At 39.9% G+C, this 13158-nt stretch overlaps 1 protein-coding gene across 1 annotated transcript in view; it reads left to right on the top strand.

Moving 5' to 3' along the window:
• The first annotated feature begins 985 nt into the window (after nt 1–985).
• Nucleotides 986–13158, top strand: part of FARSB (phenylalanyl-tRNA synthetase subunit beta) — a 30747-nt gene continuing 18574 nt past the window's right edge. Inside the window, exons 1-15 of the mRNA XM_026040071.1 lie at nt 986–1046; nt 1362–1417; nt 1532–1686; nt 1997–2069; nt 2493–2608; nt 3075–3225; nt 4437–4545; nt 5918–5988; nt 7276–7337; nt 7424–7475; nt 8592–8653; nt 9076–9283; nt 9722–9802; nt 11652–11744; nt 12677–12794. Coding sequence (XP_025895856.1) covers nt 989–1046; nt 1362–1417; nt 1532–1686; nt 1997–2069; nt 2493–2608; nt 3075–3225; nt 4437–4545; nt 5918–5988; nt 7276–7337; nt 7424–7475; nt 8592–8653; nt 9076–9283; nt 9722–9802; nt 11652–11744; nt 12677–12794 — 1465 coding nt within the window. The 5' untranslated portion in view covers nt 986–988. The remainder of the gene's footprint in view (nt 1047–1361; nt 1418–1531; nt 1687–1996; nt 2070–2492; nt 2609–3074; nt 3226–4436; nt 4546–5917; nt 5989–7275; nt 7338–7423; nt 7476–8591; nt 8654–9075; nt 9284–9721; nt 9803–11651; nt 11745–12676; nt 12795–13158) is intronic.

Here is a 13158-nt window from a genome sequence, read left to right as displayed (position 1 = left end):
GCCGCGGCTGCCCCGCTGCACGGCGGACTGAGGCGCCTCAGTGGAGGTGTCTTCGTGGGCCCCTTCTCGCAGGGGCAAGCTGCGAGGCGCAGCCCTGCGCCTGGACCCTCCCAAGCGGCTCCCGCACCTGGGAGCATCTCCTGTGCCAGGGGTGGCCAGAGCCCCTCGGGCACCTCCACGAGCTCGCCCTGCGGCCACTGCCCCGCGAGCTCACGCGGAGGCCGACCATGCCCGCTCAGGGCTGCAGCTCACTGCTGCCTGGCTGCTCGCTCTCTGCTAAACCGGGCGGCTCAGCCCTCACCCCGCCGTGCCGCTTACCGCGGGGCGCCGCGAGAAACCCCCGCAAGGAGCAGGGCGCTGGGCGGCACGGCGGGGGCGGCAGCGGGAGGCCGCAGGCCGAGGCCACAGCCTCGGCCTGCGGCCTCCCGCTGCCGCCCCCGCCGTGCCGCCCAGCGCGGCCCGGCACGCGCCCCGGCCTGGCCAGCCCTGCCCCACCGGCCCGGCGCCCCCATTGCGAGCTAACGCCCGCGCCCCGGCCAGACCCGCGGCTGCCGGCCGTTATCAGGCTCGCCGGCAGCCGTTACCCGTGCGACGACCGTTACCCGTTACCGGCCCAACGGCAGCCGTTAGTCCCGCCTCACGCACACCCACAACCGTTACTCCCGGCCCGCCCGATAAATCCCCGCTCCGCCGGAAGTCACGGGGCGCGTCACAGGCCGTCCGAGGCCCCCAAGACTGGCGGCTGATGCAACCTGGCTTTAGCTGCCCAGCGCTCTGCCTGCATTCTGCCCGCGCACACAAAGCGCCTTCTCCGCTCCCCAACAGCTCGCGCGCCGCGCAGCCCCGCTCCACCCGCGGGGATCTGCCCCTCTCCGCGCCACGGCGCTCGGGAGGCGTCACCGAGGGCAGCCGGAGGCGCGGTCTCCGTCAGGCACCGCGGCGGGCAGCCGCGGTCTGCAGGCGGGCGCGTTGGCGGCGGGCGGGCGCCATGCCGACGGTGAGCGTGAAGCGCGACGCGCTCTTCGAGGCGCTGGGCCGGACGTACAGTGAGTGCGGGGCGACCGGGGCGGCCGCAGGGCCCGCGCCGCGGGGGGCGGCGGGAAAGGGCGACCCGCGCCGCGGCGGAACCGGCTCGGCCCGCTCGCGCTCCCTCCGCCGAGCGGCTCCCCGACACGGCACGGGGGAAGGGCCGGCAGCTCCCGTTAGAAGCCTTCGCAAGCACGCGCCCGTAAAGAAACCCACAGAATTCTGGAAAATACTGCGTATTCCTTTGAGAACATTCTCAATAAGCATCAAGTTGCATTTCAGATACTGAGGACTGCTAATCAGAATCCTTTTTTTTTTTTTTTTTTTAATCACAGCTGATGAAGAATTTGATGAGCTTTGCTTTGAGTTCGGCTTGGAGCTCGATGAAATTGTAAGTGACATTGCTGTGATTTACACACTGAAACAGCTTGGTTTCTTTTCCTCATGCTGCTGGAAGCGTTAATATGTTTCAATTCTAAAGTCCATGTTTTTTGCTTAATTTCAGACATCTGAAAAAACCATTATAAGAAAAGAGCGAGGTGATGGAAAGGCCGAGGGGGCATCTGATACTGTTCTCTATAAGATTGATGTTCCTGCCAACCGCTATGACCTCCTTTGCCTGGAAGGACTGGTCCGAGGACTGCAGGTCTTTAAAGAAAGGTAACAGACCTGTGAACTCTTGTACAGGAGCCTCCCTCTACTCCTAATAATTTATCAATATAAAATCACTTTTCTGCTGTGACAGACAGCTTTTTAGGGGCTTCTTTCCCATTTCAGTTATCTATTTACCATCTACTAGTGTACCACACTTAAAAACATGCTGTAGAAAACTCAAGTTTTTAAACAGCATAAATGTAATTTATGACAAGAAATGTTAATAAAATTTTATACATACAACTGTCGACACATTTCTAAAGTTTCTTGCATTTTGGCAACTTTCAGTGTAGACTCATTTACCTTTTTATTCCAGGATAAATATCCCTAGGTACAGAAAGATCATGCCGCCTAAGGGTGAAGGTCAGAGGCTGATTATCACTGAAGAGGTAAAAGTGTTTACTGCACCTTTGAAAAATTATTTAAAGTTTCTTCACCACCAAGTATGGACTATCAGTACCAATTCTATGAGAGCAGTGACATTAGAAATCTAGGTTGTAGAACAACAGCTAAAGTAACTTAACATTTCCTACTTAGCATGATTTATTTTTATGAAAGAGGGGGAAGAGAATTATACAAATTATTTTGGGTACAGCTAGCAACAGATGAAATGACATCTACAATGCTTGCTTGCATTGCATTTGCTTTGGCCAGTTGGCTGAGCCAGTTCACAGTATGCTGAAAATCTCCCCGCCTTTACCAGACTTGCAGTGATTTTTTGTGATTTTTCCTTTCTATTACTGCTTTGTAGAACGAGAGTTTATTCTTCTGTGCACTTGAGGTTCATAACGTGTTGCTACTGTAAATTGCAGGCTGCCAAAATCCGTCCTCACGCTGTTGCTGCAGTGCTCCGGAACATAACCTTTACCAAAGAACGCTACGAGAGCTTCATTGATCTCCAAGAAAAACTCCACCAAAATATTTGCCGGTTAGTTCTTAAATTTGTAGTAGTGGGTGGTATCTATGTGTATAATGTGTTCACTGTGGTAAAACCAGTTAAGATGGCTCCTGCTTATTAGGGAGTGTTATTATATTGATATTCATGCTAAGGGCAAACCCTTTATAGCAGCGTTCTTGACCCTTCTCATTTACCAGGTCTGTTTCAGCCTCCTCTCGATCTATTTCAATAGTAGCTGAAGGACTCCTGTAACCATTGGGAAAGAAGCTTTTCACCACAGTCCCATTAGATTTCAGCTTGACTGTTATGTCTCTTGTTAATATTTATATCTCATCACGAAAAGAGAATTGTAGACCTAATCAAAGCTGATGTTACAATTTTTTGTTAAGTGCTATAAATAGGAAATACGGAGTATTATGAGATGTCATCTCAAAGGAACTCCAAATCCTACTATTATTATTACTGAGGATTATTATTTTGCTTGTTTTCTTCGTAGGAAAAGAGCATTAGTAGCAATTGGTACCCATGACTTGGACACCATCACTGGTCCATTTACTTATACTGCTAAAGCACCTTCTGAAATTAAATTCAAGCCCTTGAATCAATCTCAGGAATACACAGCTTCACAACTTATGGATCTGTATAGGGTAAGTGTGATTTTTTCAAACTTACTGCTCTGAACACATGAGGCTACATCTTCAAGGCTTAACATTTTGAGCATCCCTGGTATTAATAGAAGACTTTAGTAATAAACCACAGTTAGCCTCTGTGGCTTCAGCCAGGGAATGTTTCACATTTTGATTACTCATGAGAAATCCACAGTAATGTCTAAATTCTGTTGTCCATGAAAGACATACCATGATTTCCCGTGGCTAAACACAACTTTTAGAATAGTAGTTTCGATTTCAACCCAGCAATCTGTCAAATCAGAGTTTGCGTTTCATTCTTCTTTTCTGTACAAGGATTATGAATTTATCTATGAATTTATCTACTCTAAGGAAAAAAAAAACTGTATACAAAGCTGAAAAAATGAGCTAAATATTTTATATAATATCAGATTTTTAATTGTTTTGAATTTGGTCAACTTCCTTGCAAAAGATGTTTAGTTATGTACCCAACTATATTTTAAGCAAACATAGCTGTGCACAAGGCTCAAGTTAGACTGTATTCTTGGCCTAGCATCCTAAGGAAACTAGGTAAATGTTAGGAAAAATCAAACTGGTTTAATTTCACAGTATTCTCATTGACCTCTTCAAGTGTCAGCTTTTGAAAATGATACTGTTATCACCATCCTTACACTATGCAACTCTGTTACAAAACACATGCTGGTTTTAAAGAGATCCTCAAACACTTCTGACTAAATTGTAGACAAATGAGAGTGCTTGGAAACCAGGGGCATCGGAGAGACTAGAAGTAAACTACATTTCAGAAGTCCGTGTCATTGTAACAGATGTAAATTTTGCATCAGATTTAAGTACAAACATGCAAATGTTCAGCATATAATAATTGTAAATACTCTACTGTATTTTTTTTTATCACTTCTAAGAAAAGTTCCAATGAACTAATATGGCTCCATGGGTTTGGCAGTGTGATATCTGCTGTGGTAAACAGCATGCCGTGGCAGCATGGCTTCTACATCTGAGAGAGATTCCTCAAAGGGATAATTTTTAACATTTCTGAAGAAAACACAGAATCCTATTCTCTCATTTTAAAGTTTGCTTCTGAGAGTAAAAAGCAGTAGCTAGTGAAGCACCTCATTCTAAGCCACATCCCACCCTCTGGCAAAACTCCGTATCTTAGGAGAGGGAGGTTCACCCATGAACTAACAAGACATTCAGCATGTGCTCTGTTCCTCCAGACTGACAGCCACCTTCGACACTATTTGCACCTCATTGAAAACAAGCCACTTTATCCCATCATTTATGACAGCAATGGTGTTGTTCTGTCCATGCCACCAATCATCAATGGTAAGTTTGTTTATGACTAATTATATTGTTGCTTCAACTTAGTGTGAGTTGGAGTGTCTGAGAGAAACATTGATGTATAACTTGGATTATTTTTTTTCTTTTCCTTAAAATTATTTCACTTAGAATTTCATAGCCTTCTTTCTTTTATTCAGTTTAAACACAGCTCTTTTTTTTTTTGCTCCCTCAGGCTGCTAGTGTTCCTCTTTTTTCAGCAGAGAGAGCATAGAAGCCCCACTGCAAAAGTCTGCATTTAGTTTCTTATTCTTCTGTGTCTTAGTGTTGTAAACTCAGGAAGGGATCGTGGTGATAGGACCCTTCATTAGAAACACATTTTATTTGCGTAGAAGAACAACAGTAGATATATTGTAGATATATCATTCAGCAGTCATTTAGCTAAAAGAAGGGCATAAGAATTAATTTTATAAGTTGGTAACTAACCTTCTGCTTCGTATTTAGACAGTCACACAGCTTCTAGGATCATATATCCACACTGCACAGTCACTAGCAGTGTGGCTCATTTGAGGCGCACACACAGCACATCTATAACCTATAGGCAGTGCAAAGCAGATTTCTCTGCAGCCTCTCAGGGTTGCCTGTCCAGCTCCCCAAGCAGAAGAAACCAACTGCTGGGGGACTTTGTATCCAGTTTGCAAGTGGGCTGCTTTTGGTGGTGTTCCTAAGTGCATCTCCCACCTTGCCTTCTCGAACACAGCAACAGTTCAAGTGAATCCCTGTTGACTCAGGTACAGGCACAAAGAAAATTCATGCCTAAAAAGAGCCCTTCCTATGCACTAAAGCTGTAGTGCAGACAAACTTACAACGTCTTAAGGAGAAAGCATCAAGTTATCTTTGTTCTTCAGGAAAGTAACTTCGGACATTTGTCTCATTCACTTTTTTTTTTTTGAAACAATTTCATTCATTCCTGACCAAGACTGGTTTTCTATGCTCCCCTATCAAAAGCAGATGTGATACATACAAGCCAGGAAAGATGATATCCCCTGGAAGGGCAACTGCAGAAGCAGCCTGTAACCACCAGATGGCTGTTGCTTTGCTCCTTTGCTTTTCTCAATTGAATGTGTGTAGATTTGCATTATCTTTAAATGTGCAGATATAACCACTTCACGCACTCTCTGTCATGCCTTACCTAGGCAAAATGCTCTACCATTCAGACTCTTTTTTTCTCATTTTGATTTACAAATTTTTAAATAAAGAGCTGCTGGTAGGAATTGTGAACATGAATACAATAGAAATAATGGATTTTAAGTGGAGAAGACAGTGGTGTCTTGCTGAGTCATAAAGGGAGTCAGTATCGGTGTAATTTTAAGAAAAGCAATAACATTTCTTAACATGTTGCTGTCTTTACATGTTTTAGGAGATCATACAAAAATAGGTCTAAACACCAGAAATGTCTTTATTGAATGCACAGGCACAGATATTACGAAGGTAAATTAATCTTTCCTACTTTTTATATTATGCTGTAACATTGTTATTTTCTATTTGGGAAACAGAACTTGAGTTAAAAGAACTACAATAGACAGGCTTTTCCTTTAAGGAGCAGACTGATTTTTTTTTTGAAAGAGCAGGATAAATTGTGGGATTATTTAAAATTCTCTCAGCACAGTTCTAGTCTTGCTGTATGGAGGCTGTGGTGTTTTCTCTGTATTTTATTTTCATTACGTCTTTATGTTGACACAAAGTGTTCAGACTGTACAAGAAAGGAATGTAAATAAACTAGAAGGTTTTCTCGCTGTTAGACACTTTCCTAAATCTGAATGGCTGTGAAAAAGGTATTTTTTCAAAAACAGTTTTGCCAAGAATCATTTTGTCTCCTTAAATTGATGATGAGGAAGGGAAAAAGACTCTTTTTTTCCACTTAGTTATCATTTTCAAGCAGGGATGCTTGACAAATAAGGGTCAAACAGAAGTCTTTCATATGCACATTCTGTAACTCAGAGCTGAAGTACGAAAACCAAGCAGTTATAATTGCCTGTTCTTGAAAACACATTGTGCATTCTTTGATAATTTCCCTGAAGCGGGTATCTTGACATTTAAGAGCCAAACCTCTTTTAACTTACCCAGCTATACAATGATATGTTAATGACTGATAAATAAGTTTGCCTGCTGAAGACTGGCTTCTAAGCAAACTAATGACTCAGCTTTTGGTTGCTGCTTGCTTTAATAGCCAAAAAACAAATTCTATTTAGGTGAAACAAATTATGCTCCACTTGAAGAATGTTTTGGTGCCTTGTGAATATTGATCTGAATCTCATGGTTGTGTTATCCTAACCCCAGAAAAATAACTCTCAAAGCAAATAGCAAAGCAAGTTAAATTGACAGTAGATTCTTAAGCAATATTTTTCAGCCTGTACATTCTCATTTGAACCTCAGTGAAATGACTAATTAGATAAAAGGTTGGGAAGGTTCAATTCCAATGGGTAATAAAGACCCGTCTTGGCAACACAGTTTAGCAAAAGCACACAAATATTTCAGAGCCTTGAAAACCAAAGATTTCCTGTTTTCAAGTTTTTACGTAAATGTCTTCGTAGCAGAAAAGACAACATTTTTTAAAATTCAAACCATTCTAGACTACTAGTATTTACTGTAAAATTTCTAAATAGAGTCAAATCAACAGTCTCTGAGAACTTTTTTCCTCATTTTCTTCAGTTATAGTATTTTATTTAATTTGATGCAAATAGCTGACAGATTTCAATGTGACTATTATTTTTATAGGCAAAAATTGTCCTTGATATTCTAGTCACAATGTTCAGTGGATATTGTGAGAAGCCATACAGGTGAGTTTTAATCTCTAGTCAGAAATACATTATATTTTGTACATGCTTAAAAAACATTTTCAGCCCTTTCTTTCTACCTGTCACAGTGTTGAAGCAGCAGAAGTGACTAATTCTAATGGGAAGACCCACATCTATCCAGTAAGTATAGTGAGAGGATATCTCGCTGTCCTTGAAAAAAGGAATTTTATTTTCACAAAGTTTGATTAGGGTGACATTGTCTACTTTTTCTCCACAATGTAAGTAGTATATACAGATTCTGAAGTACAGGATAAGAACTTTGTTTGTGAATGTGTAGATATTAGTTTGCTTTTCTCTAGCAGCAGAAAACACAATGCCCCATACTTTTTTGTTCTCTTAATAAGTAATTGGTAACGTAAATAAGAAAAGAAGCAATCTTTCCTATTTCCCAGAAGTGTCAAAATAAAGACAAATAGAGATCTGGCTATACTCATGAAATCAAATATATCAAAAAAGTACAACCTGATTTTAGGGAAAGTGACTCACTGAGATTTTTCCTAGTTATGGTTCAGCTTTTTCTTTTCATAGTATCTGCATGTGCCCAGTGCCCAAAGAAATCCTAAAAAGAAAAAAAATAAGTTCTTGTTAGCTTCCACTTCTGTTATCATGAGAGAAAAGATTAAGAATCCTACAAAGCAACTAAGCAAAAATTCCTGCAATAACCAATGTGGCTTCCTTAAATAGAGAAAAAAATCCACTAACATTTTCATGCATTTGTGTATCTAGAAGGAAGCACCTTCTTCAAGTATTTACAGAGCAAATAATTTTCTTAAAACAAGTTTCCTCAAGAAAACGCTGGTGAAGGCTTTATGTGTGAGTTTGGAGAGAGAAAGGAAAGTTTTCTTTCTTCCTCTTCCTAGAAGTCATTTGATCTGTACTGAAGCATGAGGTCTTATGCATGACCACACTGCTCTAGGGCTTTGGCTTAGGATAAACTGGTGACTGAAAAACTTTCAGAAACTCAGTTGCTTGCGTATATTTTAATCAGAAATTTCAGTAAGGGAGATTTCGTGCTCCATTCAATCTTTTAGTTTAACTGAGAACATACTACAATGTTATTTTCAAGATTCCTGTTATCTTGAAATGCTGAGTTTATCTTAATGTATCACACATCTTCTGTGAATGCCACTTTGGTATCATAATTATAAGCCAGATTAGCAAAATGTCTAAATTAAATTCCTTTAGGCAAAAATGGGAAATGTTGTGTATTCAATAAAGTTTTTCTTTGCTTTTTAGGAACTGGCTTACCGAAAAGAGAAGGTGAAACCTGAGTACATTAACAAGAAAATAGGAATCAGGTTTGTTCTTGCAAATAAAAACGTAATTTCCACTGATAAGCACTAATTGTGATAAAACTAACTGAAAACATTGATCACTGCATTATTTTAAAGATATTTACACTTTATAATTTTGCTTATGAAAATAAATTTAAAGGTTAGGTAATTGGATCATCTTTCCAAGTCTTCTTCCCCTATTTTAACAAAAGGTAAGCGATTCTTTATAGCTTCTCTCAACTCTTGCAAAGTAAATGGAAAAAAAGAGATTGTCATAATTCCTGTGAGAGTTGGTTCTGATGGAATCCAAAGTTTGTATGGATATCCATAAAGCCCTTGAAGATCTTTCAGAATATAAGGCAATGTAGCAGAAACATTGATTACTTAAAAAAAAAAGTCAATACAGTGTAAGCTCTGTGAATTACTCCTCTTCTGTTTTGTTTCAGTGAAACTCCATCAAACCTTGCAAAGCTGCTGACTAGGATGTGCTTGAAGTCACACGTCACAGGGAATGGGAACCATATAGAGGTTGAAGTCCCTCCTACCAGACCAGACATTATCCATGCATGTGATATCATGGAAGATGCAGCAATAGCTTATGGTTATAACAACATTCAGATGACTATTCCAAAAATGTACACCATAGCTAATCAAGTAAGATTGCCCCTTCAAATAAATGCTCTGTTGTCAGTAAATGACTAGTGCATGCCAGAAGGGCTTTGGGGAAAACACAACCTAGGAATTAAATATTTTGACATGCTTTGCCTTGAGAAGTATTTACCATGGATAGGATACAAAACAGATGCCCCATTGATTTGAATAAGTCCAAGATCAGTGGTTGCTGGTACTTGAAAAAGAAAAAACAATAACAAGGTTTAAATAGGGAGCCCATATTAAAATATCTAATTGGGAGATTCATTTCCTCAGGCAAGCCTAGAGGCAGCTGGCTGATGCTTTCAAAAATATTAAGTGCACAAGCACATTACTTCCCTAGTGACTTTGCTGTAATGTAATAGGCAGAAAGACTTTGCAAAAGAATAGAAAAGTGGTTTTTTAGGTCGAAGTTGAAAACTGTCTTTTGTTTCATTTTAGCTCCCTCTCAATAAACTAACAGAACTTCTCAGAACGGACTTGGCAGCTGCTGGATTCACTGAAGTTCTCACTTTTGCCCTGGTATATTTTTAATGATTTCATATTTTCTTAGTTGCACATTGGAACAGAGATGCAGTCAAAACTGTAGAAAACAGTCATGTATTCCAGAATTAGCTGATACTCTTTGGGCAGGTGATTGTTTGCTTGTGCTTTGTTACCACATCGTCATATTCTGAGTCGTGGGTCAGAGAAACTGTCTGACTCTGAATTTGGCCTGCAGTTCTGTGTGTAGAGGCAAAAATAACTGAAGTATGGTTTTTAGTTTAGCTTAATACTGAGAGTATGAAGTTATAAAACAGTGTGCATTTTTCTCAAGGTTTTTATCACCAGATGTAAAATTCATCATAGTTTGATAATCTGGAAAACAGATAAAATTTAGTAATTCCTGATGAATATTACTGCAGGTAAAAGGTGATGCTGTTTCTTATTTACTTTTTTTTTTCTCTCCTGAATACTGTTATTTGGCCATGATTCCTTGCACTGAATGTGAGGTCAATAAGCAATTTGTTCACCCAGCAAAATAACTTAGTCTTGAGAACTCCTGTAAAAAGGACATATTGCACACTAGTAGAACACTAGTCTAAATTTTGTGAGTTTTTCTCCCCATTTAAGAGCAATTACAAAGTGTTACTCATCAGTAACAGTCATTGCAGTGGTGGTATTATCATGTTATTTGTTACAGCCATGTGAATAGCAGCATGTGCCAGCAGAACAGCTGGGATAATTTCTAATACAGAAAGTTTGTAGCAGAATTATTTGATGAGTGAATGCTGTCAATAGTGAATGCCATCTTTGTCACTGCCACTTGTTCTTACCTCTTTACCAGATCTGTAAACTGGATCAGAGAACCTGATCTACCATTAAAAAAAGTAGTATTCCTTCCTTCCATCCCCAAAGGGTACAATAGTAAATTTATTTCAAGGACTGAAAGCCTTTGCCTCAAAGTGCAACTTGTGACCATTTTAGCATTCATGAAGCCACCCTCACATACATCTTCTATTCAAACTTTTGTTAAGTTTCTCAGTTGTTTTTTGAAATTCAAACATGATGACATCATCACAACAGAAGGATTTTTTTGAACTGCAGCACTAGAATTTTGTAAGATTACATGTCCTGTTATTACATCACATTTTTTAATTTCCACTATGCCACAGTCTACTGAGCCACTTTATTAAAACATAGCTGTTAATCCTGCATCTGAGACCAGTATCATTTATACTATAACATTCTGTAGCCTGCTGTTACATTGCAAGCCCTGTTAGTGCATTTGTGCACTCAGTCCATTCTTTGGGTTGATCCTAAATTATCATCCTTACAAAACAGCACCCTTTTCTGGGAGTGGGCCTAATTTAGCCAAAATGTGTTTAATTGCATCACAGCAACATATTATAGCTTAGCTACCCACCTGAAAATTGTTGAATTTTATACTCCTAAGGCCATGGGGTCAGCAGTTATTTAAAGTTTCTGTCTATTCAAAAAAATGTCCTTTACTTTTTGCACTATTTTGCACCAGTGTTTGTATATACACTATTTTCAGAATAAAATATTTTAACCACTGCAAGTCAGAAGACAGAACCTGAGCTTTGGTTTTTAAAACAGATGACATCAATCCATTATGGAAGCATCATCACTTTTTTTGAAGTAGCATTATTTTACTTAATGATTCATATTTGTAGATAAACCAGTTTGTCCACTTATTCTTAAGGCTGGGGCTTAATTTGCAACTGGGTTTTGCATATGAGAGAGCTTATTATGGGGCCTCAGAGCCACTGCTATGTTTGCATTGTTCATTCTTGAGATCAAGTTTCATCACTGGCTCGCTATTTTAACTGCTTGACCTTGATGTTTGTTTTTCATCTGTTCTTCTCAGTGTTCTCAAGAAGATATTGCAGATAAACTTGGTACAGATATCTCTGCAACAAAAGCAGTAAAGATAGCAAACCCCAAAACTGCAGAATTTCAGGTGAGATGACAGCTTAAGTCCAATATTGACCCAGTAATACAGTTGCAGATCCTGTATTTAAGGTAGTACAGAACTAGCAGAAAATAAAAGTTATAAATTCTACAACTAGATTTTTAAATGAATTAAAGAGGATGTAGATATTTATATGCCATACTTGGTAGACTTCATTCTGCTGTTACTGCTTCACTGGGTGATACTATATTCAGTGTGTCATTAGCTTTTCAGTGCAGTGGGGGGCCATACAGATTATTACAGCCTGTGGCAAGATTGAGTTGTCTAATTAAAGAAAATCCCACCCTGATGATTGATCGGTTCCCACATTTAGAAATGCTAGGTAGCAATAAATGGAATCATTAGACCTGGCAGTCTGTAAGCTGACTTCTGCACAGAATATGCTTTCTGAAAAATTAACCATTATTACCCTTTTTTTTCTCTCCCTAGAAATATATTGTTCTTTGTATGTTTTAACATCCATTTCTAAATCATTTTATATTTGCTAGGATCGAGAGAGAGCTCAAACAGATTATCATCAGATATTATATTTTTCTATATTATTGATTTATATCTGGAGATGTCAATGTAATGTTTACAGATTATCACTTAGTATTTACCATTTGTATAAGTAGAATTATATTTTAAGGAAACTTGCCTTGTGAGTATTGTTTGTTATCCTGCTCTGCACTGTAGCTCTAGCACCTGCAAAATGCTATTGTCATGTATACAGTCAAAAGAATATAGCATACAGTCTGTACAGAAAATGTACTTCAGGGGGTTCAATAATTCTAACAGATGCTCAAGCAGAAGAGATTAGTGTCATATTTGCACCTCCCTGCTTTTAAACTCTTGTTGCAAGTGAGCAAAACTAGAAATTAGGAGATGTTGTCTTTATTATGCTGCAAGGTTTCATTGCAGCCTCTGTGTGCGTCCTGCAGGTGGCACGGACAAGCCTCCTTCCAGGGCTGCTGAAAACTATTGCTGCGAATCGGAAGATGCCCTTGCCCCTGAAGCTCTTTGAGATTTCTGACATTGTATTGAAAGATGACAGTACAGGTAAGAGCAGGTTCCTCAGCATTCACAAGGAGTGTCAGTTATAGCTGCAGACCACTTTATGGAAATCTATAGCTCAGAAAAAGGGTTGGCATGACTACCTGCCTCAACATGAATCCCTTGCCCACCTTTCCATCACCTGAAAACAGGATTGCTGGTTCTGTTCTCCATACTTATTTTCTGAAGAACTGACAACCAACATTAAGAACTAGATATGTACTGGAAATATTAAATAAAGAGTAGATCATGACTTATGTGTGAAACTGTATAAGAAAGTAAAGTTTTCCTTATCTTTCCACTTAATCCAGCTGTGCATAAGAGAGGATTCCTGCCTTTCAATCATGCTGGAGCCTTTAATTGTATGGCA

The sequence above is a fragment of the Nothoprocta perdicaria genome, unplaced genomic scaffold, assembly GCF_003342845.1.
Source record: "Nothoprocta perdicaria isolate Ctin4 unplaced genomic scaffold, notPer1 scaffold_25, whole genome shotgun sequence".
NCBI lineage: Eukaryota > Metazoa > Chordata > Aves > Tinamiformes > Tinamidae > Nothoprocta > Nothoprocta perdicaria.
Note: the sequence above shows the minus strand (reverse complement) of the source record. Positions and strands in the feature narration are given on the sequence as shown.